This window comes from Neolamprologus multifasciatus, chromosome 3, assembly GCF_963576455.1.
Source record: "Neolamprologus multifasciatus chromosome 3, fNeoMul1.2, whole genome shotgun sequence".
Classification (NCBI taxonomy): Eukaryota; Metazoa; Chordata; class Actinopteri; order Cichliformes; family Cichlidae; genus Neolamprologus; species Neolamprologus multifasciatus.
Window position 1 is genome coordinate 36,339,943 of NC_140441.1, and position 22,538 is coordinate 36,362,480.

A 22,538-nucleotide genomic window follows, 5' to 3' on the forward strand; every position below is an offset into this window, starting at 1 on the left:
TAACTGAAAACCATTCTAACTAACTTTGAAATCCTGCACAACTAAAATCCAGAGAAAGTCAGGAATCTTTTAAATAACTTTGTATATTTCAGAATTAAACTTAAAATAAAAAGTCCATACAAGTAAATTGTCTCGAATATGAAACAAGTTTAACAGACTCTAATACTACTCTGGAAGGTAGAAAGAAACTTTCAGCTGCTAAATAATTTCCCAAGGGGATGCCACAGTGGATGGATGCGCATGCTAATTTGGAACTCAGTTTACACCAGATGCCGAGCACTGGGAGTACACTAGCTTGCGACCCCCGAGGCTTGGTTTGTGTCTCCTTTCTGACATGCTTTAATTAATTAATTAATTAATTTATTTGGGGGGGGGGGGGGGGGGGGGCTGGGGCTGGCAGATAGAGCAATGAGCCACTGTGATGGCCTTTTTTTGATGGTGAAGACTCATTGTGAAACCTTGAGATAAGCATTTCTGAAGTCTTTCCTGTGTTTTTCCAATTGAGGTGTTGAACATGGAGTCTGACTGAAAATTAGACATACAGATTTTGACCCAGATCAGGAATATATGGAATATATATTAAAAAATAAACACAAAACTCTCTTAAAGATGACTTTGAAATAGCGACTAAGATTAAAAACATCAAGCAATTGAGAACTGGGGCAATTTTCTTATACGCTTAAATACAATCAGACTTATTTTAACCAGTGGAGTTATTCCCTGCTGATTGCTTAAAATATGGTTAATGCACTGCTGCACTGGTTTCACTCCTCAAGGCTTTTATGTAGAGTCTGTAGTATCTACTGCTTTTACAGGATGCATCGCATGTTAAGGTTCAGTGCCTTGCACTTTGCAACATGGACAGGAAGGGCTAGGAATTGAACTTCCAACCCTGCAGATAATAGGCCAACCCGTTCTTCTAAATCTCATCTGAACTCCCACGGCTTCTTCTATCTGGTAGACGTGCTCGTCTTTTTGCTCAGACTACATGAGGCATCCCAGATCCTGACTTGCCAAGACACTACTGCAGATACCTCATCTCTACTGGACATTATTTGACAGATACCATTGAGCTGGATTCTGGCAGTCATCTAACTGCACATCGAAGATTGACATCCTCTCTCTACCTGGTGATCTTCCTGGGGATTTGGCAGAGTGTATCCCTCCATTGTGGCTTTCGCTGGGTGGCAGCAGCTCCAGTGTCATTCTGGGTTTTGGAGTGTACTCCTTCCTCGGTTTACTGGACACTTCTTTTATCCTGGAAGGAAGCCACACAGTTAAGTTCTATCTAACCACACAGACTATTTTTATAGCTTTATTTCTATCCTGAGTAGGAGGCTGGATCGATACCTGTCCTCCATCTTCCTGGAGAGCTGTTGGAGGATTTCAGAGGCACGACTGTGGTATTCAAACTGAGCTTGGACCAATGCTGAGAGCTGGCTCACCTGCTCTATCTGCAACACACACATAAACGTGTTTTTTGTTGTTTTTCTTCTTCCAAACCCATCCTCCATACCCACACTGGGCTGGCACTGGCTTAACACAGGAAGGCACAAGATTGCTCGTCTTTTCCATGTTTGTGTATAGCATCAAATTTTTTACTTGGAACATGTCAGTAACAAGAATAGACCTTAATATTTGATTTCATATGTTTCCCCCTTTTTGTTTTTTTTTAATAACATTCAACTTGTTTTTGTGGCTGTGATTTAAAATCTTTCTTTTAATTTGCTGAGGGCACAATATGATTAGTTTTTCTTCTTCTGATTGGTCTTCAAAACTCTGTTTTGGTATTAATGATCTGAGATTATTTAACGCTTTTCTCTGTAGAGCTAAGGAACATATTTACCTTCAACTCTGATAATAATAAGTTATGGTGGAATTGGAATACGTATATTACATTATCCTTACGTCGCTCTCCAGTAGGTTAAACATGCTCTGCTCTGCGATCTCTTTGCTCTCATCAAACTTCTCCAGTGCCTGTTTGATTTCGTCATCCTGGACTTTCCCCTGACGCTTCTTCTTGTAGTCGAAGTCCAGACGTCGGCCTTCCATCTTCTTCAAATGATGCTGGAATAGATGAGAAAGGAACATGTGATATGTTGAATAAACCACTGTGAAACCACTGTGAAAACAATTTAAGATTCATGTTGAAGAAGAATTCAACAACATGTCACCATTATAAATTCAATTTCCCACATATCTAATGTTATGGATTTGTGTTTACTGACCTGTATCTCTTTGAGGTCTTTATCATGAAGATTCTGCAGTGGATCAATGAAGTTCTGTTTGACCTCCATGTCCAGAGCATCTTTCACCTCCCCGAGTTCCTTCATCGCCTCACCAGCATCCATGAGGGCCAAGCCTGGAAGTAAAGTGAGAAATTAGCAAAAAGCTAATTTTTCTGAGCCGCCAAGGTTGCTACCTGCTTATGACCTATTTTCCTCTATTATCTAATCTTGAATTGGAAAAAATAATTAAAAATGGTTAACTTTCTGATACTATCTTAAGTTTTTTACAGGTATACATTTACCAAAGCTGGACTCCTCTCCTAACTCCCGTCCAAACTTCAACATGGCGTCTCCTAGGACGGTCTCAGCCTGTGGATAACCAGGTCCTTTTTCCTGCCCACGGATCTTTGACATGGTGTTGATCATACTCAGCTTGGCTCTTGATGCTTTAAAAAGCAGAAATAACATCAGGAGTCACAATTTGAATTACAATATAATAGTTTTGCAATTTTTTTTAGTATACTGCAACCTTTGTATATTTAATACCTGGGTTAGGCTGAAGGTACTCTGTAGTTTTGGTCATGATGTCCAACACTGCTCTGCTGGTGACGTCCACCTTCTGCAGGGGAAACACCAGATTATCAGCATGTCAACTGATACTCACTCGTATAAACAGAGTAGAAAGTCCAGGAACAACTTCAACTACTTCCAAAGTGCATAGATCAGCTCCAGCAATGTTTTCAGTACGCAGTATAACTCTATTTTTCTTCCTGTGTATTTAGGCTTGTGGCCTTCATTAAGGTAATTATGAAACATATTGTTAACAACATGTTTGGTAGGATATTTCATAAAGCAGAAACAATAAATCAAAACAACAACATGTGACCAACACTCATACAGAGTCAGTGATTATCTCTGGCAATAGAAAACTTGGGTGGTACCTTATATAGCCATAACCTGGAAAGGTGCAACTTCACCCTCAGTGACATACGCCTAGAGATAGGTCTGCCATCCCCTGTACCAAATATTACTAGGGGAAAAATGTGTATTCCCCAACCCTACAAACTAGAAACTTAGAATGTTCACCTTCAAATTAGAAGCTGTACCTTAATGTCGAAACCAATGCATTTTAAAAAGTGCACTTTTACTTTTTCAGTCCAGCTCTGAGGTCTTTACACTGGCTGCCTGTCCGTCAGAGGATAGACTTTAAAGTTCTGATGCTGGTCTATAAAGCTCTGAATGGTTTAGGACCAAAATACATCAGTGACCTTCTGACCCAGTATGAACCTTCCAGATCCCTGAGGTCATCTGGATCCGGTCTTTTATCAGTTCCCAGAGTCAGAACCAGACACGGAGAAGCTGCATTCAGCCTTTATGCTCCTTATATCTAGAACAAACTCCCAGAAAGCCTCCGATCAGCTGAAACACTCAGTTTATTTAAATCCAGGTTGAAGACTCACCTGTTCTCAGCTGCATTTAAATAAAGCACCAAATCCACACTGTTAAGCTTAAATTTCAAAACTTACATTTTAACTACTGATTTTATCTGTTTTGATTTTATATACTGTTTTGTTTGTTTGTTTGTTTGTTTGTTAGTTAGTTAGTTTGCTTGTTTTAATCAATTTTAAATCATTGTTTTTGTTTCTAATGTATCTGTAAAGCACTTTGAATCACCTTGTTGTTGAATTGTGCTATACAAATAAACTTGCCTTGCCTTTGAAGGTGAACACTCCGTTTCTGTTAATGAACACGATGAAGGCCAACAGCTCATCAGTTATTAATCAAGTAATAAAGTTGCTCTATATACTACAATGAATACAGCTTTGCAATATTTTCTATATATATTTAGATATACATTAGAAAATCTGCTGGTGTAATACAGGTTTACAAGTTAGTAAGACTCATATGTGGTCAAAATGAAGCAACACATAGCAGCCAGTTAGGCTGTAGTTAGAGCACCAAACTTTACCTTTACTTATGTCTTGTTTAATTAAAAAAACAAAAACAAAACATAAACATAATTTAAAGTATGCTAGTCTATCTCTGCTGTGCCCACTTACTTCGTGGATTAGATGCAAGAAGTATTCTGGCACCAAACCTTCTCTCAGAAAATTGTCATTGAAGCTTCCAGGTTATTTTAGTGATTATAGCAAGTATAAGTTTTAAATTAGCTAACCTCTACCAGCAGAGGTAAGAGAGATCCAGTTTCTCTCTGCTTCTACACTTAACACTAAGCTAAGATTAAATTTCGTATCAGATCACAGACAAAAAGATAATTACCTTCTCCATTTCTTTAAAGTCATCATCTAGCTTGGTTCCTTCCGCACCTCCAACCTTCTCGCTGACTTTCTGTAATAAGAAATCAGAGGAAAGAGACAGAAAGGGGAAGAAAGATGGTTAATACTTTCATATTTGAGTAGCTTTGATTACTGAAACCAAACCTCAGAGGAAGAAACACCAAATTGCGTTTAAAGTGGTAATGAAGTCTGGCTGTGTGATAAGAACAAAGGCAGAAAAAAAGGAAGTGTTGTACAAAATAATTTATGCAGGAAAAAAGAGACGAGAAGGAAAGTCGGTGTGGAGTGACAACAGCTTTCACTCAACCTTTGATTCCTCGACTTTTTGGTCTTCTATTTTAATACCATTAGAATACAGTGTTTCAGAGTGAGTCAATAACAGTTTATTTTCATCTGTGTCCTTGGCCTGTGCAGGCAGAAATTGAGCAGTTTAAATTCTCAGACAGTCTCTTCATCCTAAATAAAAACCTCTTTCAGATGGCCAAGCATCTCTCGGCTGATGAGCCGGCTTTCTGCTTTCACTGAAATGCTTCAATATTTTTCTCAGAAACACGTTCAAGCTGATTTATATTACATTATTCAATAAAATAATAAAAGGTTAAAACTTGTACTCACTTGTTCTGAGAATAAATCACATTTTTTGCTTGAATTTTTCTTTTGTTACTGCAGTCTTGGTGTGGATATTATCAAAATGTGGACATTTAAAGTGTTAAAATACGGGTTTGGACAACAGAAGATTGCTCAATTATGAGTGGTACTCTGCATGAATGTGATGGATGATAATGGATTCATTTACAATCCCACCATCACAGTTCTGGGAGTCTGAACACCAAAAAGCCTCCTGGCTTCTCTATGAAGTCACTTCAGTATGGTTCTCATTTTGAAGATCACAGAGCTCAGTTAAACAGTGTAAAATACTAACAAAGAGAACCCAAATCACCACAAACTCACCAAAGAGACCCCAAATTACCAAATAGCTCCAATCTAACATAACAATAAACACCCACAGAATGACCTTAAAGATACACAAAAGACCCAAAATTAACTACAAAGAGACCCAAAAAATGAGCGAGAAAAACACCCTTAGTAATCTATATGACACCAAAATGATGAGAAAACAATCATGAAGAGACAAAAAAGAACAACAGGGCCACAAAAAGACAAAAGCTTACAGAGACCCAAAGCAGCCACAAAGTGACCACAAAGACACACAAAATTACAGAAATAAACCAAACGAGAAGGAAAACAGCCACAAAGAGACACAAACTTAAAAAAAAATAGGGGGTGGGGGGGGACAAAAACAGCCTCATAGAAACACACAGTTACCTGAACGGCCCTAAAGACAAGCAAAATAATCAGAGACACAAACAACCAGAAACCAACCATTCAAAGACAACGCAAATGACTCAAAACAATTAAAAGGGATCAAAAGCCACCAGTAAATGGCCACAAAGACGACTGAAATTACCAAAATAATCCCCAACACAAGTAGAACAACCCTGAAGAGACACAGAAGAAAAAAGAAATGAGTAACAAGGAAAGGTAAATATCCATATATCAGACACCCCTGTGAAGTAAAGAAATTAAACACTTAAGAGACAAAACAAACACAAAGACACACTTAATTACTGAAATGATCCTAAAGACAAGCATAATTAACCACAAAGAGTCCACAGACGACCAAAAAACGACAAAGTAACCTCAATTCATCTCTTTCAAAACAAGCAGTACTAGTTTTTCTTCACTTAACGAAAGTGTGATTATTTCCTCTAAAAATCTCCTCTTTTAGTGTTCAGACTGAACAAAAAAAGCAGGACTTAACGTTACACAACTACAGCCCTGTCTGTAATAACAAAGACATAGTGGAGCGAATGAAGTCTGCACAGCAAAGACAGCAGACTCATCACAAAAGCTATGACCTCCATCTGACTGCAATCACACTGACGCTCAGTGAGTTATAGATATTGCCTTGCTTATATATAGATCTTTGTTCTGCTCTGCTTGTCACTGTAGGAGAGGGAGTTGCTGCAGAGTGACACTGCTTGCTTGCTAATCGCCTCAGGTTGCAGGGAAGGAGGAGAGAGGGATTTTCCACAATCGTGACTCATATCAGACACCCACAGCTTAGTGAACCCATATGCACCTTTCCACTTATCTATGCAGTAGATACCAGTAAACAAATGCATAAAAACAACATACGGCAACAACAGCAGACAGCTGCACTTATGTATACTGACAGCAGTTCAAATGAATATTTGAACTGCTGTTGCCACTATTGCAGTACTATAAGAAACCGTGAAATGCTCATCGGAAACAGTTGCCAAACATTTCTCTTAAGTTTCATACACGATTCAACCAAAATGTGCTGCATGATTAAAGTATGATGTTAGAATGACAAAAAATAAAGTTCCATCAAATAAAGTAAAAACTAATTAAATATACATATTGTAAACATTAACAGTCTGCAATTTGGATTTTTGATTTTTTTTTTAGAAAACAGAATAATGTAATTTCATTGTTTATGTAATACAAATAAGACTAATTAAGAAAACTAGGCAACATACCCCATTGTTCTAGCTACCAAATTCAGCTAACATGAATCCTGTGTGAATGTTGTTTAGCATTATGGCACGAGCAACCCCGACTACCATCTCTTCTACCTAAAAAGGCAAAAGACATCCAATAACAAAACACTTGAGCAAGGCCAGAGAAGGAAAAAAAAAACCCAACAACAAATACAAACAGGCAGTATAGTGGTTCACTCAGTGAGGAAACTCCTACACCCATCAACCACCCAAATTACAGCCTAAACACCAACACATAGATGTGACAGTACCCAGATATCCCTACCCACTGCAACCCACAGTGAGGATCGGGAGGTAAGAATGAATAAACATTTGGTTCTTCTGACTCCTTTTCCAACAGGAAATCATCAACATTTGTTTTTTTGTTCGTGTAAATATGCTTTCAGTGATTTATGTTTATTTATTTTTGGTTTGGTTTTATGGTTACTAAGACCTGTTGCTTATATGTTCAAAATAAACATTTGATTGATTGAATGATTGAATTTCATAACCTTTAAAAATGATCACTTGGATAGGAGCCAATGAACTGGATATGCAGTAGTCAAAAGTAACTCCACTTTAGCAGCAACAGTAACATATGTAGTCATGCCAAAGGTAAAAATTAAAGTGGACTTTTCTGGTAAGACTTGTTTCTCCATTTCTGCACACATGGAGGCAAATTATGAAAACATGCAATTCGTGGAATGAGCAGCTAAATATGTGTCTGGTACAGCAGATGTCACACATCTTCATCAAAGCAACAAGCCATGCAAGCATAAAGATAAATATGTGCGTGTTTATGTAACGGCTTGTGCACCTGAGCACCTGTGTGTGCTTGTTATGACACAAGGCTGAGTGGGTCTCTCAGACAGGCAGAGAGAGCGAGGCGACATAATAATGAAAAAATAGAAATGATGAAAATGTAAAAATAATGAAAAACAATAGCGGGGAAAGAAAGTGAGCAGTACAGACAGATGAGGAGGAAGATGCAGTTACCATGGAGACAGGGAGCTGACTGCATCCTTTCATATTTCTGAGAACCAAACACGCACATTGGCAGCCCTGCTGTCGTCTGCGAGGCGTCTGCGAGGCGGCTGCGGAGCGGCGCGCTGACACGCTGTTACGTAACTGCTTCTCTCTCAGCAGTGTTGCTTTCTTCTAATATTTCCCTCTTACTGTCCCTCCATGCTGTGTGTGACGACCCATGTTTACACCTCGCTGATGTTTATTTTTCCATCTTTTAGAGTGGAAACACTGCAAGCTGTACATCATCTAGAAAGGTGCAAAGTCAGGTTTTCTTCACAGAGTTTCACACCATGTTAGCAAAAGATGTAAGTTTGTTTTGAGGGAAAATTCACATTTCTGGAGCTCTCGAGGTCTCACTGTACCTCCATAATGTTTTTAACCCTTTTCCTATTTCAATACAGGGCTTTAGGCATCTGCTGATACTGGTTACTGATCTGACACCAGTGTTAATTTAATAAGCTGTATCCCTCACCCTGAGGAAGAGGCTAGTAAGGTAACATGAGGCTAAACGTCAGCGCTTTAAACCTACAGCTCGATGACTGGCTGTCCCATTGGTTGGCTTTGCAAAATGTGAAAACTCAAAGTCTTCAACACTCTGAGAAACTTCCATCAATTCAACACAGCTTATCCACTCCAGGGTCGCAGGAGCTCTAGGTCAATCTCAGCTACTACTAGGTGGACAGGTCACCATTCTACCTAACCTTTAGGCCAATAAAGAATCACTAGATAACACAACATGCAGGTGTATGGACTGTGCGAGGAAACTGGAGGGGGGAACCCACACAGGCACAGGGGAAACATGCAAACACCCCAGCTAGCTTACAGCCTCGAACCATCTTGCTGTGAGGCAACAGTGTTGCCAGCTCAGGGCCTAACTTCAATGAACATCCTTCAAAAGTCCAAGATCACATGATTGTAGGGATTAGGGTACTTAGATCTCCAACCTCGTGACACTGTTAGCTTTTGCCATCCATGCACGCAATGCTAGCTTTCCTGTTACCCAGCAGTCCCCAACCTTTTTTTGTGCCATGGACCGGTTTATGTCCGACAATATTTTCAGGGACCGGCCTTTAAGGTGTCGTGGATAAATACAACAAAATAAAACCAGTACCAATACCAAAAAAACAAAAGATTTATTCATAACACACAGGAAAAGGCCACAAAAAGAGAGACGCAAAAATTGATAAAAACCCTGAAAACCAAAAAGAAACACCCAAGCCTCAACTCTTGCGGCCCGGTACCAAACGACTCCAGTCCGTGGCACAGGGGTTGGGGACCGCTGCTGTTACCGACCCCTTTGGTATACTGAACACAGATCTGAGCGACCCTTTGTCAGACTTGTATGAAGCGAAAACCAAATCACTACATTTTCGTTTAACCCAGAAAGGCCAAGCATATAAAAGGAAAAAACATAGACAAATATGGCTTTTGTCACAATCTATTATAAAAGAGTTATATCTTTGTGTGTGGGTGCCTCTGCAATTCACAAGGCATCTCACTATAATTTCCACAGCAGTAAACACACCAATTAAACTTCATCACCAGACAATTAGGCTGTTTTTAAACACAGAAAACAACCTACACCTACAACTGCTACTGGCACTAGAAAAAATTTTTTTTTGGGGGGTGTTTCTTTGATCTGACAGCACACATTTAAAGCACCTTCCTACACTCCTTCATTACAGCATGGTAATAACAGTGTGCAGGTGCAGTTGTTGAGGAGCGGCGACTTTCACAAACACACAGTGTTTTTACTTTAAAATACCTCAACCAACTGTGGAAAACAGCGCAGTGTACGTCTCGATAACAGCATGATTTAGTTTAGATACAGTTTATTTTTGTACTTGATAATGCAAAGAGTGAATTACAGCACAGATAGAAGAGAGATTTGCTTAACACCACAATTACATATAACTGATGAGCTGATTTACTCTACCGGGAACACCGGAGCAACAGGCGCTAATCAAATTATCACTCCTTCACTTATTCCAGGCTGTCACATCTAATTTTACAAACATGACATTAGTCTATTTTTGAGTCAAAGCTGCCTTCATGGAGATACCAGATACTAAACAAAACCCTGATAAAGTGATGACAACACATTTACCCTCAAGCACAGTGTAAACATGACAGATTACAGCAGAAATACAATCTGATTAATACGAACAACATTTCTGTGCCATTCAGTCTTTGTCAGGTTACAAAAAGCATCCGCACTACCGACGATCATGAACACATGAGCAGCTTCATGCCTCCTAGGCGTCAGATTTTGAAATACAAAAACACACGCCTTCAAGAGGACCGATAGTGCTTTTGCTTATTTCCTGTTGCATAAACATGAGTGTTTATGGTAAACTGACTGGACTGTTACTCATGTATTGCTTTCTGAGCACTTATAATGCTTTTAATTACAGGCTACACCCTCTTTATTCTAACATTTACGCACTTTCTGTATATCACACATACAGACTTGCACTCTGATGAAAGCATACAGGGGAATTCTGGGGGCTTTACCTAAAGAGACTTGGGATTGAACCACTGATCATCTAATTGGTAGACAAGTCTACTGAGCTAAGTTTCGTATAATGAGGTTTAATAATGCCGCTCCCTTATTTACAAGGGGTCACCACTAGGGTAGCTTGCTTCCTCCAATGAACTTTACAAGGAGCAGCCATCATAGGAAAGTTGTCTTAAAGAAGCAGGAGCTAAACTGCTGAACTGAAATGCTGCGCCAAGGCCCAATGATCCATTGCTATGATACATAAGAATTATTTTTAAACTATGAATGATGAAAAGCTGCTCTGCTAGTGTCCAAGAAAACTATGGAGCTAGAGATGGGCAGATTTAATGCTTCCCAGTTTTCAGCCCAGGAGGTTACTGCTTAAATGCAAGAGTAGCCCCCAAGGCTTCAGAGCTGAAAAATGAAGCCATTGCGGAAAGTGTCATAAACTGAAGTTCCCATAATGGCCACTTGAAGGTTGCTCCAAAAGTAAGTTGATCACCATAGATCAGGGGTGTCCAACTCCAGGCTACAAGGGCGGTGTCCTGCAATCCTCCTCAACACTGTCATGAAGTTTTCCAGAGGCCTGGTAATGAACTAATCATTTGATTAAGGTGTGCTCACCCAGGGTAATATCTAAAACCTGCAGGACACTGACACTTGAGGCCTGGAGTTGGACACCGCTACCATAGAGGTTCAAGGCCAACTTCAAATAAAAAATAAACATGTTAATGGTGCAAACACTGGCTGTGGAGGTTTTCAGTCATCCAGGTCTTGGTAATCTAAGGAGCTTGGAAAGAAAAGCAACTGGACTGAACCTCTCATCCGAGAATCTTCTTCAGTTCTAAGAACAATGGCAGAGAGTCATTTTCCTTCCAAGCTCCTTCCAAGTAAATAATGGTTTAGTCCTTATGGATGCACTTTCCCCACTAGGTGATTTTTCTTTTTTAAAGGACCTCTTGTTTATGTTGTTGGTGCCTTTATGACTATTTTTCATGATATTATTTGTACTTGTACTAAAATACCATCCAACAAATCCTCCAGCTGTAGTTTTGGTGAGTGATATTCTAATTACTGTACCGATACAGCTTGCTAACCGTGTTTGCTAGCAGTAGCTGACAACTTAGGACTCTACCTTCTCATGTAAATATGTTCACTTTTGACTTCAAGAAAGTCAAAGTGGCAGCAACCATTTGCTAATGTTAAAGCTTCAAAATTCAGACTCCAAAAAAGTTAGAAAAGGTGCCATCCTGGTAGTTGTGTCTATCCCTTATTTACCCTTGGAGGATTAGTGGATTTGGATTTTTTTCCCTTGCCAAATCACAGGAAAAGTTACTTTTTTGGCTTTAAACACATAAAAACTCAAAAATGGACCCAGTGGGTGCTTCTAGAGAAAGTCATTTCACACCCACAACCCTCCCACACACAAACAGAAACACAGACAGTAGAAGCTAACCACCTTTTAGACCACTGAGGCATTAACAAACCCCATCTGTTCTACATCTCTCCACCTCCACAGTTGCTCGTTATCATTTTCTCTCCTTTCCATCCTCTCTTTGTCCTTGATTTCCCCCTCACCCCTCTCTTTTTTTTGCTGACTCACTCCAACTGATGCCACAAAAAAATAAACCTAATTACAAGACTGCCATAACAGGAACGACCGCGAAGAGGTCAAAGGTCAAAGGTTGTGGCACCTTGCCAGCAGAGAGAGAAGATAGCCTTTCCTCCAGCTGACATAAATCTTGTTTGGAAGGGAATTGGGCAATCAGGGAGAGTAAAGGTTGGCAGCCGGAGTCAGCTCATCTATCAGTCTGAACGGCTGCCAAAACACTCAAACGCCATCTTGAACTGTAGATGGATAAAAGGCTGGATTGATGGCAGGCTGTTATGCCAAAATGTAATAAGGTTGGTTTATAGAAAAACAAACATTTATATCTCAATCAATATTTTGAAATTTCTGGTGATTCTGGCCTAAAAGATAATTAAGCATTTTTAATGACCCTCAACCCAGCACTCTGTATCACTAGTTTTCATTTTACTGCATTTAGGAAAGAACAGCTGAACTTGTAGTTAGGGGTGGGTGATATACACGATATACGATAGAAACGATATAAATTTGGCCAACGATAGAGATTTGGACTATATCGCTCTATCGCGATAGCGCATGTTGATGATGTCATCAAGCTGCGCCTGTTTTGGTCGAAAGCACCACAGCGGCTAAAACCATTATCATCTGCAAATTATGGAGGGCGACAGTCATAGCAAAGAGATGAAGCACTTTTGAAATATGGGGAAAACCAAAAACTGCGCTTCCTCCACTTCCGGAACATTGATTCATTAATGTTGAATTCTCTCGCAGCTGCTCTAGTCCCATGTTGTTGCAGTATATTAATAACTAACCTTGTATTGTGGATGAATAATCTCAGTTGTTCTCCTGACTGAAGTTTGGCCCGTGTACAGCATCCTGCTATACGATTGCATTTGTCCCTGACCACCAGAATCCGTCACGTTAACTTTTATCGAGTGGAAAAAAAGTTGGCGTTCATCCTCCAGCTTCACTGTGCTAATGTTATGCTAACATAGCTGTGTCGCTAGCAATCACATCATTATATACCAGGTAGTCCAACTTCAATAACCCTACAAACGCCAGTGCTGTTTAGTTTTCTGTCTTCATTTATGTTGGAAGTGATAGCAGAGCTGTACGTTTTAATTAGTTTCAAAAATCTCTCAGTCAGAACATGGTATGTCATGTTTAGGTGGAAACTAGCGAGCTAACTTCCTGTTAACTTGTAACTCCATTAAATTTAATAACTTCTGTTTTCATGGATGCATGGATGTAAAACTTAATTGTTACACCCGATAAAGCAGCAACGCTGATGATTTTATTAAAGATGAAAGAATTTAGATCGTTTTTAACTCTCAGTGTTCGTTTGACTTTGGGACCTGAAGCGGACGGAGTTTTGGACCCAGATTACTCCGCGAAGCTCCTCACTACGGCAGCCGTAATGCTCTGACAATCCATCAAGCAGTGCGGTTTACCAAAGTTGTACTAAAACATATTTTTTAACAGATTTCTGCACGCCAGTGTGCCTTAGAATCCGGTGCACCTTATGTGCGAATTCTGGTTGTGCTTACTGACCTTGAACCGATTTTATGTGGTACACGGCGCTCATGCCGCACCACTTGATGGATTGTCGGAGCATTACGGCTACTGTAGTCAGGAGCCTCGCGGAGTAATCTGGGTCCAAACTCCGCTTCAGGTCCCAAAGTCAAATGAACACTGCGGAAGTTGAGGAAGCAAGAAAAATTCTTTTCATTATATTCCTCTGTTCAGCACTTTGACACTTGATGTCTTTTAAATGTCCTACATAAATAAAGATGACTTGACTTGAAGATGACTTGACTTGAATGAGTTGAGTAAAGTTTGGCTTATCTGACTGTTTTGTTCTGCTTAATGCGCCTTATGGTCTGAATAATACAGTACTCGGTCACTGGTTATTAAAATGCTTTCTGGTTTTATATGTTCAGTTACAAACCATGCCAAAACCCAAGAAACTAAACTATGAAGTAGTCTGTTTACATCTCAAGAGATTTTAGTTTTGTGAGATGTAAACAGTTTAAACTCAATGTTAAGATTTAACCTTTTAATTGATTATAACAAATATTAATATAGTATTAAAATAAAACATTACAGAAATTTGACTGTTTTGAAACTGTAAATAGTAGGATTAGGGTTAGGACTCAAGGATAGCTTTTGCAACACTAATCAATGCTAACAGTTGACCTGAATAATTACCCCCTTGGACTTTTTCTTTTGGGGGGGGGGGGGGGCAATAATGCACACTGAATATTGATTCTTTCATTTATTATTCATACCTTTTTTGCACTTTTTATCCACGTTAAAGTTTATTGTGTTGCGTTTAGTATCAACGTGGGACAGTTTTCCAATTTGGTTGTACTATTGTACTAAGTATGACTGTGCAATGACAATAGAGAGTTATGTTAACTTATATTTGTAGGTCTGAGATTGGAAAGTTTGTATATTTTGGGGAATTTTTAAGGAAACTTAAAAAAACTTTGGAAAGCCCTCATATTCAATATTCACGATGGTGAAACAGCTCAGGTGTCACTTTAATTACCTCCTGGTGTCATGTTGAATCCAGTTTGGACAAACATGATCATTAGTCAGCTACAGTTTCACTTAAAACAATGTCCAGTGCTGCTTTTATATGATTCATTAGGTGTTACGGTATAATCTCCTGCTCTGTGCACTGCTGCCAGGCAGAAGTGATTTTATTACACAAAGTGCCGAGAGCCTTTTGTCTCGGAGCCAGGTTCCTACACACGGTCCATTTATTTTACCAGCAGCAGCCATGGTTATATCATCTGATGTAGAAAGCTGGTGAATGTTCAGGAAAATTACGCAAGCTTTTGCCATCAGCTTCACAATGAGAAACCTAAACAGCAACCGCTCCTTGCAGCTTTATTTAGCTGAGGAATTATGAGTCGTCTACTCGCAATTTACTCCTCAGAGAGAAAATGTGAGGCGCAGCAGGCTTTCAATTACCACACTGAGGGAGAGGGAGGTGTAGTTACTAGACCTGCAGTAAATCAGGATGAAAGACTGAGAGAGGGGAGTGATAGCTTTTTGATATTTTATGACACGCAGGGCTGAAAATCAGTGTGAGGGGATAAAAGTACATCTACAGAGACAGAGGGGCAATGAGTGAGCAGGGAAGAGGTCAGAGAACTAAGAAGGATAGACAAATAAAGAGAAATAACACAATCTCAGAAAACAAACCAAGAAAAGATGTGATTTACCCTTCTGTGTAAGAAATCTATATAACAGTTTCATCAGCATGGGATTTCTCAGTTATCCAATGAAAAATACTCATTCTAGAACAGTAAAAGCCATTGTCAGTTATGGGTTATGTGTTGTATTTAATTGTTTTTTTAATTCCAAAAAACAAGGTGCAGTCTGTAAGTTTCTGCAGAGCAGGTGGAAATCGCAGGCAGTTCCTTTTGTGCAGTTTGGAGAGCTGCAGATGCAACACTTGATGCATTATTTAGACTAAATTTTACACGTTACAATGTAAACATTATGTTTCTTTATTTCTTTGGCTCAATTACATATACTGCCAGCTTAAACTAAAACTTTGATGCTAAAGTAAACCCATCAGAGCCAGGTGTGTCGTTAAATCAAACTTTAAGCCTTTGAAAAATTACATTTTTGGCTTCTTGGGAGCAGAACAACTCTGTCCTTCTTGATGAATATGTTACATTTGGGACAAACCAAGAAGAAATAGTCCAGCAAACCACCAATCACTGCAGACAAATTTAAGACGTCCCTGAGCATCAGGAATACAATAAAAAGACATCCACTGCCAGCCATTCATTAATAAACGGAGTATTTTGGCTTTCTGCTTTGAACGAGGATTTGAAAACTGACGAGTGAGTCTGAGTGGAAGTAAATGGCCGTAACTTATCATCTTAATCAATAAATAATAACGTGCTTTACAGTAAATTTCAACAAATATTTTGGCTGTAAAACAAAGTACTGAAAGAAGCTAAAACACAATGTCATAATTATCTATGGGTTTGCTCTTCAAAAACTTTCATTTTTGTCCTTTGATCTCCTGTTCATTAAAAATATTGACTGATTGATTGATTCAATTTAGCTTCTTACACGTGTCCAGGAGGAGACAAAAATCCCACTATAGTTGTGTCAGGAAAGGCAACCCCTGGTGGCAACCCCTAGTGAATGAGCCAAAAGTAGCTTTATGTGTGAAAAACAGTATTCATGGGGTGAAATTAATATTTATATTTTGCAGGAAAGATCATATTTTTATCCAGATGTTTTAAACTGATTTTAAATAAGTTCTTTAACCTGATAATATTAACTAAGACACTGCAGTTCTCAGGATATGAAGTTTATTAATTTATTTGGTACAAATGCATAATTTCCTCTCAGAGGAATAACACTTTTTAAGAATCATATTTCCTTTATAGCTGTATTTTATCTCTTCTGATAGGCCTTCGAATTCAAGAAAATGAGCATTATGGCTGATTTTTATTTTTTATTATTCTGTACTACTGACCCCACCCTCTCTACAGACCCCAAACAGGAAGGCAGAATGAGACACACATAGAATGCATGAAAAGGATGTCGGAAAAAACACCAGAAGCATGAATCACTCTGCTTTGAAAACCACAAAGCTTTGAGGAAGTGTGTGTTTTGGATGAATACCCCCCAAAAAAATTCAACCCAAGGGCAGGAAAACCCTCGGAAAGACGGAGATCACACACCCTGCAAGGTCTTTGGATGACTGTTTATTCCCGTTATCTGAATCTAAACTCTTCCTCAGAACCTCTCTAAGTGATTCTAAAGAGATTGTAATCTAGACAGGACAGGAAAAGATCGGATCAGGGGCCTCATGGTGAATTAGAAGAGATAGAAAGGATAGGGAGATGAAAAAGTTGAAGACTGGAGGACATGAAGGGGCGAAGAAAAACAAAGCAGGAGCAGAGGATTACTGCAAAGCTTCTGCCTCACGTGTTGCATTATAATTCTTGCAGGTTGCACTGCTCTGCAGACACATATTTAATTCTCAAGAGGCGACATTCAGATTCCAGCAGAAAGCCCTTGACCAGCTGCACTGCAGCAGCTCACAGACAACACAAGCACCTCACCAACCAACACTCATGCATTATTAACAGCAGCGGTAGAGGGGAAAGGAGAAGAGCAAGGAAATGCAGCAGAGCCACAAATCACGTCATAAAGTCAATCCTTTCATTAATAAAGATTTGATGATGTCAAACACAACCTAATTTATTAACACAGAAGAAGACATGCTGTTTGCCCTGTTAAGTTACTGCAAGCTCTTCATATAAATGCAACACTTCATTTAAGAGTTTGGAAGCCCTCTTTTTTTTATCAGTAGGGCCTCTATTGAGCAGCAGCAGTCAGGGCTGAAAGGTAAAGCCAACGCTCAAGTATTAAAAGCTGCAGTTCCACTAGTGGCCACTTGAGGCTCGCTCTAAGAAGTGAGTCACTGCCCATAGAGTCTCATGTTAAAATGTCCAACTCTACAGCAGAAACAAACATGATTACAACATGCTACAAACACCAGCTTGGTCTATATAGATAATTTGACCCTTCATTAGAACTGCACAGGGTATTATTGTTTTTATAACTCATCCATTTGGATTTACTTTAAAGCTTAAAGTTGGAGTTTACATAGATAGCTGCTAATAGAGTTGGGACATATCCACCAGATGAGACCACAGAAAAAAAACAAAAAAACATTTCACAACATTTTCAGGCTTGGATGTGCCCCATCTCTTGTTGCCCCATCTCAGCTTGTCCACCTGACAGTAGAGCTCATTAACCCTTTAAAGCCGGTCTGAGCAGGCAACTATTTTAAAAATTCCTGTAGAACCGCAACCACGTAAGCTAGCGCAATAATTATTTTGCATATGAAACCGGAGGAGTTGTACTTACATCTTATGCCATCAGCTTGTCCTAGGTCACGGTCTCCTTCCACATAAAGCTTTGCAAAAAATTGCATAAAATGCGCTTGCAGAAACAAAAATATAATATTCCAGAAACATGCTTTGCCGATCCGATCAGCTGTTCGTAACACTTCCTACATTAAAATAGAAGTCAGTGCGAACTATTGCATGTCCGCCATTACCTCCCCCGAAACCGGAAGTGACATCATTTTCGCGGAAAATGTAGTTTTTTACGTGTAGTCCTTATAAGCCTTTACTGGTGTTTTTATAAGTCAGTGTTTGACTTTATGCTTTTCTGAATAGTTTCTGGGATGCTTAGAACTCAAATTGTACTGCTTTAAATAGTTTATTTTTGATGCACATGCTGTTTTCCCTGCAAATTTACATCATAGGATTGTTTTTCGTTTTTTCTGCAGTATATAAAAATCTCAAAAATAAAACTATGAAAACACTCAAACTAAATTTCCTGTTGTTGGAAACTATTTTTGCAACTTTTTTGTATTTAAAGTTTTGAGGGATAAGCCTCTTCAATTTCTCTAAGTAGAAATATATGTAAAAAACAAAACAAAAACGATTTTCAGATTTTTTGTAGTTTTTGCAATTTATGTAGTTACTATGGACTTAATGCATACATATTATTAAAATTTGGGCTATAACAGTTGTATTAATGTATAGCAACTTGAAATGCTCCAAAAAAGGGCTCCACAGCATGTAAAAAAAGTTCTCGCGTTCTTGGTTCTATGGTAGGTCTTAAAGGGTTAAGCAGGAGCTCACATCACTATCAGCTATATTTGCTTTTAAAAACTCGAAACCTAAAAGCAAAACACAATCCTCCTGCTATTTACTTGCTCACACACAAAACACTCTGCTCTGAGCAGCAAGCCTGCAGAGGGCGATTTCAAGGGCATTCTTGTATTTTAACTTCTTTAACTTCTCTACCTTCTTTACCTCATGCATGGTGTCTTTTGGTGAAGTTATTAAATCAGTCTCCCTCCAACTCAACAGACTAAGGTTCAGTTATTCACTGTTGACTACTACAGTAACTCAAAACCCTAAAATAATGGTACTTAAGCCAGCTTCAGTATTCTCTCCATACATGAATATCCAATATTATCATCATCTAATGAGTTCTACGTGTTAATGCAGAACAAGTGGCAGATTGCAAGTGCTTATAACAATGGGTAAAACAAGCATAGCTGGGATTAAAGACAGCATTTGAGTGATTGTGTTGTTTCAGAGAGAAGAAGCTGGTTTAAACAGACTTCAGTCAGATCGAAATAAAAAGAACATAAATGGCCACAAACAAGTGAGCATGAAACTCAAGGGGCTTTTTAATGGGTTTTTTTTTTTTCAGCCCTTAAGGAATTCCTATGGAAGTCGTGTTAGTTCACAATCAATGCTCGATCAATAGCTGGTCTATAAGCAAAGGGATCCATAACCACTCTTGCTTGTGTCCTTGGGGCGCGAGCACTCAGGATCAATACATAGAAAACAGAAAAAAAGGTGAAATAGAGAAAACACACTGCAGCTAACAAAGCTTTAAAATTCACGTTTCTGCTTTTCATCTTCATCCCACTCTGTCTGCAAGGTTAATGATGCTGCGCAGAGCTTTTTGTTGACATTTCTCTTTTTGACAGGATAACACCTCTGTATAATTAGAGCGGACTAATAAGACATTATGCAGAATTCGTTATCTCAGGTAGCACATTTCCGATAAACCCACCTATAGAGAAAATCCACTGACTTTATCACTCATATTAGTTGCTCCCTACAGGCTTAAATCTGAAATGCTGGCTCTGGAGTAGAATTGAAACCATGGTTTCAATGGTTTCAATTGAAACCATGGTTTCAATGGTTTCAATTGAAACCATGGTTTCAATGGTTTCAATTGAAACCATGGTTTCAATTCTATGGTTTTCACGAGTTCAACCGCACTTTGAAAGGCCATGCTAAATCTATTATTTAAAAAAAGAACAAAAACACATCTACCATTTAAAGCGAGTGTTTCAAGTCCATGATTTAGCATTAAAAACATATGCAGCTGGGTTTGTACCCCACATTTTAAAACCTTGACATTCACGTTAAGCATATTTGGATGAAATGGTGGAGTGCTGAGTTTTGCAGGGCTAAAAAATTAAGCCAACACAAGCTACAGTTGGTCCAGTGGTCACATGAGGATGGCTCCAAAAGTGACTCAGTCCCCCTGACTCCCATGGTAAAATGCCCAAATTTATAGCCTGCTACAAAAACAGTCTTGGCCTCTATGGACAGTTTCCACCCTTCATTACAACTATGTAACTTAGCCATTTGAATTGTGCTAAAATTAAAATTAGGGACTCTGCCGCTCTAGTTGACAGGTGTCCAAGTGCTGTTGGGTGGCTTCACTTACTCTAATGTACGTGGACCTCCGTGTTTGTGCTGTTGGTGCTTTGTGAACCATTTTGAATGGCATTATCAGAGTAATAATATGCCTTGGTTTGAGTTACAGCCTGTTTTATGTTTTATTAATCTGCTGCAGAGCACCAAGTAAGATAAGATAAGAAAACCAATATTAGTCTCACACATGAGAAATTTGTTTCGTCACAGCAGAAAGCCGACAGTGCAAAGTTACATAGCAAAAATGAGAAAAAACACTGGAACAGGATAAGATACTGTACAAAATTGTACACAATAGAATAGAATAAAATAAAATACAAATGCTAATACACCGGTTAGCACTTTTGCCGCACAGCAAGAAGGTCCTGAGTTCAATTCCACCATCAGGCCGGGGTCTTTCTGTGTGGAGTTTGCATGTTCTCCCTGTGTTTGCGTGGGTTCCCTCCGGGTACTCCGGCTTCCTCCCACCGTCCAAAGACATGCAGCTTGTGGGGATAGGTTAATTGGATAATCCAAATTGCCACTAGGTGTGAATGTGCGAGTGAAAGTGAGTGCGAATGGTTGTCTGTCCCTGTGTGTTGGCCCTGCGACAGACTGGCGACCTGTCCAGGGTGGACCCCGCCTCTCGCCCTATGACAGCTGGGATAGGCTCCAGCGCCCCCCGCGACCCTGAAAAAGGATAAGCGGATGGATGGACAAATGCTATATACAACTGAGTATAATACAACGATGTCAGAAAAGAGTATTGCACTTAGTGTTATTGCCAGTGTTGGGAAGGTTACTTTTAAAATGTATTCCATTACAGATTACAGAATACATGCCCCAAAATGTATTCTGTAACGTATTCCGTTACGTTACTCAATGAGAGTAACGTATTCTGAATACTTTGGATTACTTAATATATTGTCATGCTGTTTACAACTACATGAATGTGATTTATTACTGTTACTGAAGGCCCGCGGCTCCGAACCGTAGTAAAGGGACCTCTGGCTAATACAGTGGGTTCAGTGTCGGCTCCTAGCTGAAAACTAGCTTTACTTTGTTGTCTGGGTCAACTTTGTTAGCGAGAGACAGAGAGAGACGTTGAAAGGCTGCTCCAACGGAACTTATTGTTTCAGAGGAAAACATGAACACGGTGTACAGTCGAGTCTTAATAGCTTACTTACAACTGGGCTCGTCAGGCTCTCTTCTTGGCTGCAGTGGTTATTATTATATTTACATGCTTCCAGCTCCTGTTTTTGCTCGATGACAGCTCGTACTTTTCCTTTTTCTCCCTCCCTCGCTCACAGACACATAACGGGTATGGCAGTCCATTCTCCCTGCAGCACGGACTACACTGCCTATGATGCTACATTCGTTAGCGCTATACCTGTAGCATTCTGCCTATTAGCTTAGCACAACAACAACAAAAAGGCCTCTCTCACCCAGGAAACGCGCAGAGAGAGAGCGTCACCCTGTAACCATGGCAACCGTAACGCTGCCGCCTGGAACAACAGAGCATAGCAGTCAAACAAAACCCAAACAGGCCTGACCCGCCACAATATGAAACAGGGAAGTACCGCCGTGTAATCCATTTATTTCAACAAAGTAACTGTATTCTAAATACCACCTTTTTAAACGGAAACTGTAACGGAATACAGTTACTCGTATTTTGTATTTTAAATACGTAACGGCGGTACATGTATTCCGTTACTCCCCAACACTGGTTATTGCTGCTACACATGTGTGGGTTTGTGTGTGTTTGGTCAGTTGAAGTCTTTGTTGTGGACAGCAGTGGGGAGGAAAGACCTGCAAAATCTCTCCGTCCCACATCATGGGTGCCGCAGCCTGCCACTGAAGTAGCTGCTCAGTGCTGTCAGAGTCTCCTGCATGGGGTGGGAGATATTGTCCAACAGGGACAACAGCTTAGCCACCATTCTCCTCTCACTCACCACCTCCACTGGGTCCAGATGGCATCCTAGAACAATGCTGGCCCTCCGGATCAGCCTGTTAAGTTTCTTCCTGTCCCCAGCAGAGATGCTGCCACCCCAGTAGA

General features: G+C 39.6%; 1 protein-coding gene across 1 annotated transcript in view; it reads right to left on the reverse strand.

Annotated features, from left to right (window-relative positions):
- LOC146522904 (endophilin-A1-like) overlaps nucleotides 1-22,538 on the reverse strand; it is a 56,586-nt gene that overhangs the window by 6,461 nt on the left and 27,587 nt on the right. Inside the window, exons 2-8 of the mRNA XM_085142012.1 lie at nucleotides 4,509-4,577; nucleotides 2,775-2,847; nucleotides 2,531-2,674; nucleotides 2,229-2,362; nucleotides 1,909-2,067; nucleotides 1,351-1,454; nucleotides 1,128-1,258 (exon numbers count right to left, since the gene is read on the reverse strand). Coding sequence (XP_084998138.1) covers nucleotides 1,128-1,258; nucleotides 1,351-1,454; nucleotides 1,909-2,067; nucleotides 2,229-2,362; nucleotides 2,531-2,674; nucleotides 2,775-2,847; nucleotides 4,509-4,577 — 814 coding nt within the window. The remainder of the gene's footprint in view (nucleotides 1-1,127; nucleotides 1,259-1,350; nucleotides 1,455-1,908; nucleotides 2,068-2,228; nucleotides 2,363-2,530; nucleotides 2,675-2,774; nucleotides 2,848-4,508; nucleotides 4,578-22,538) is intronic.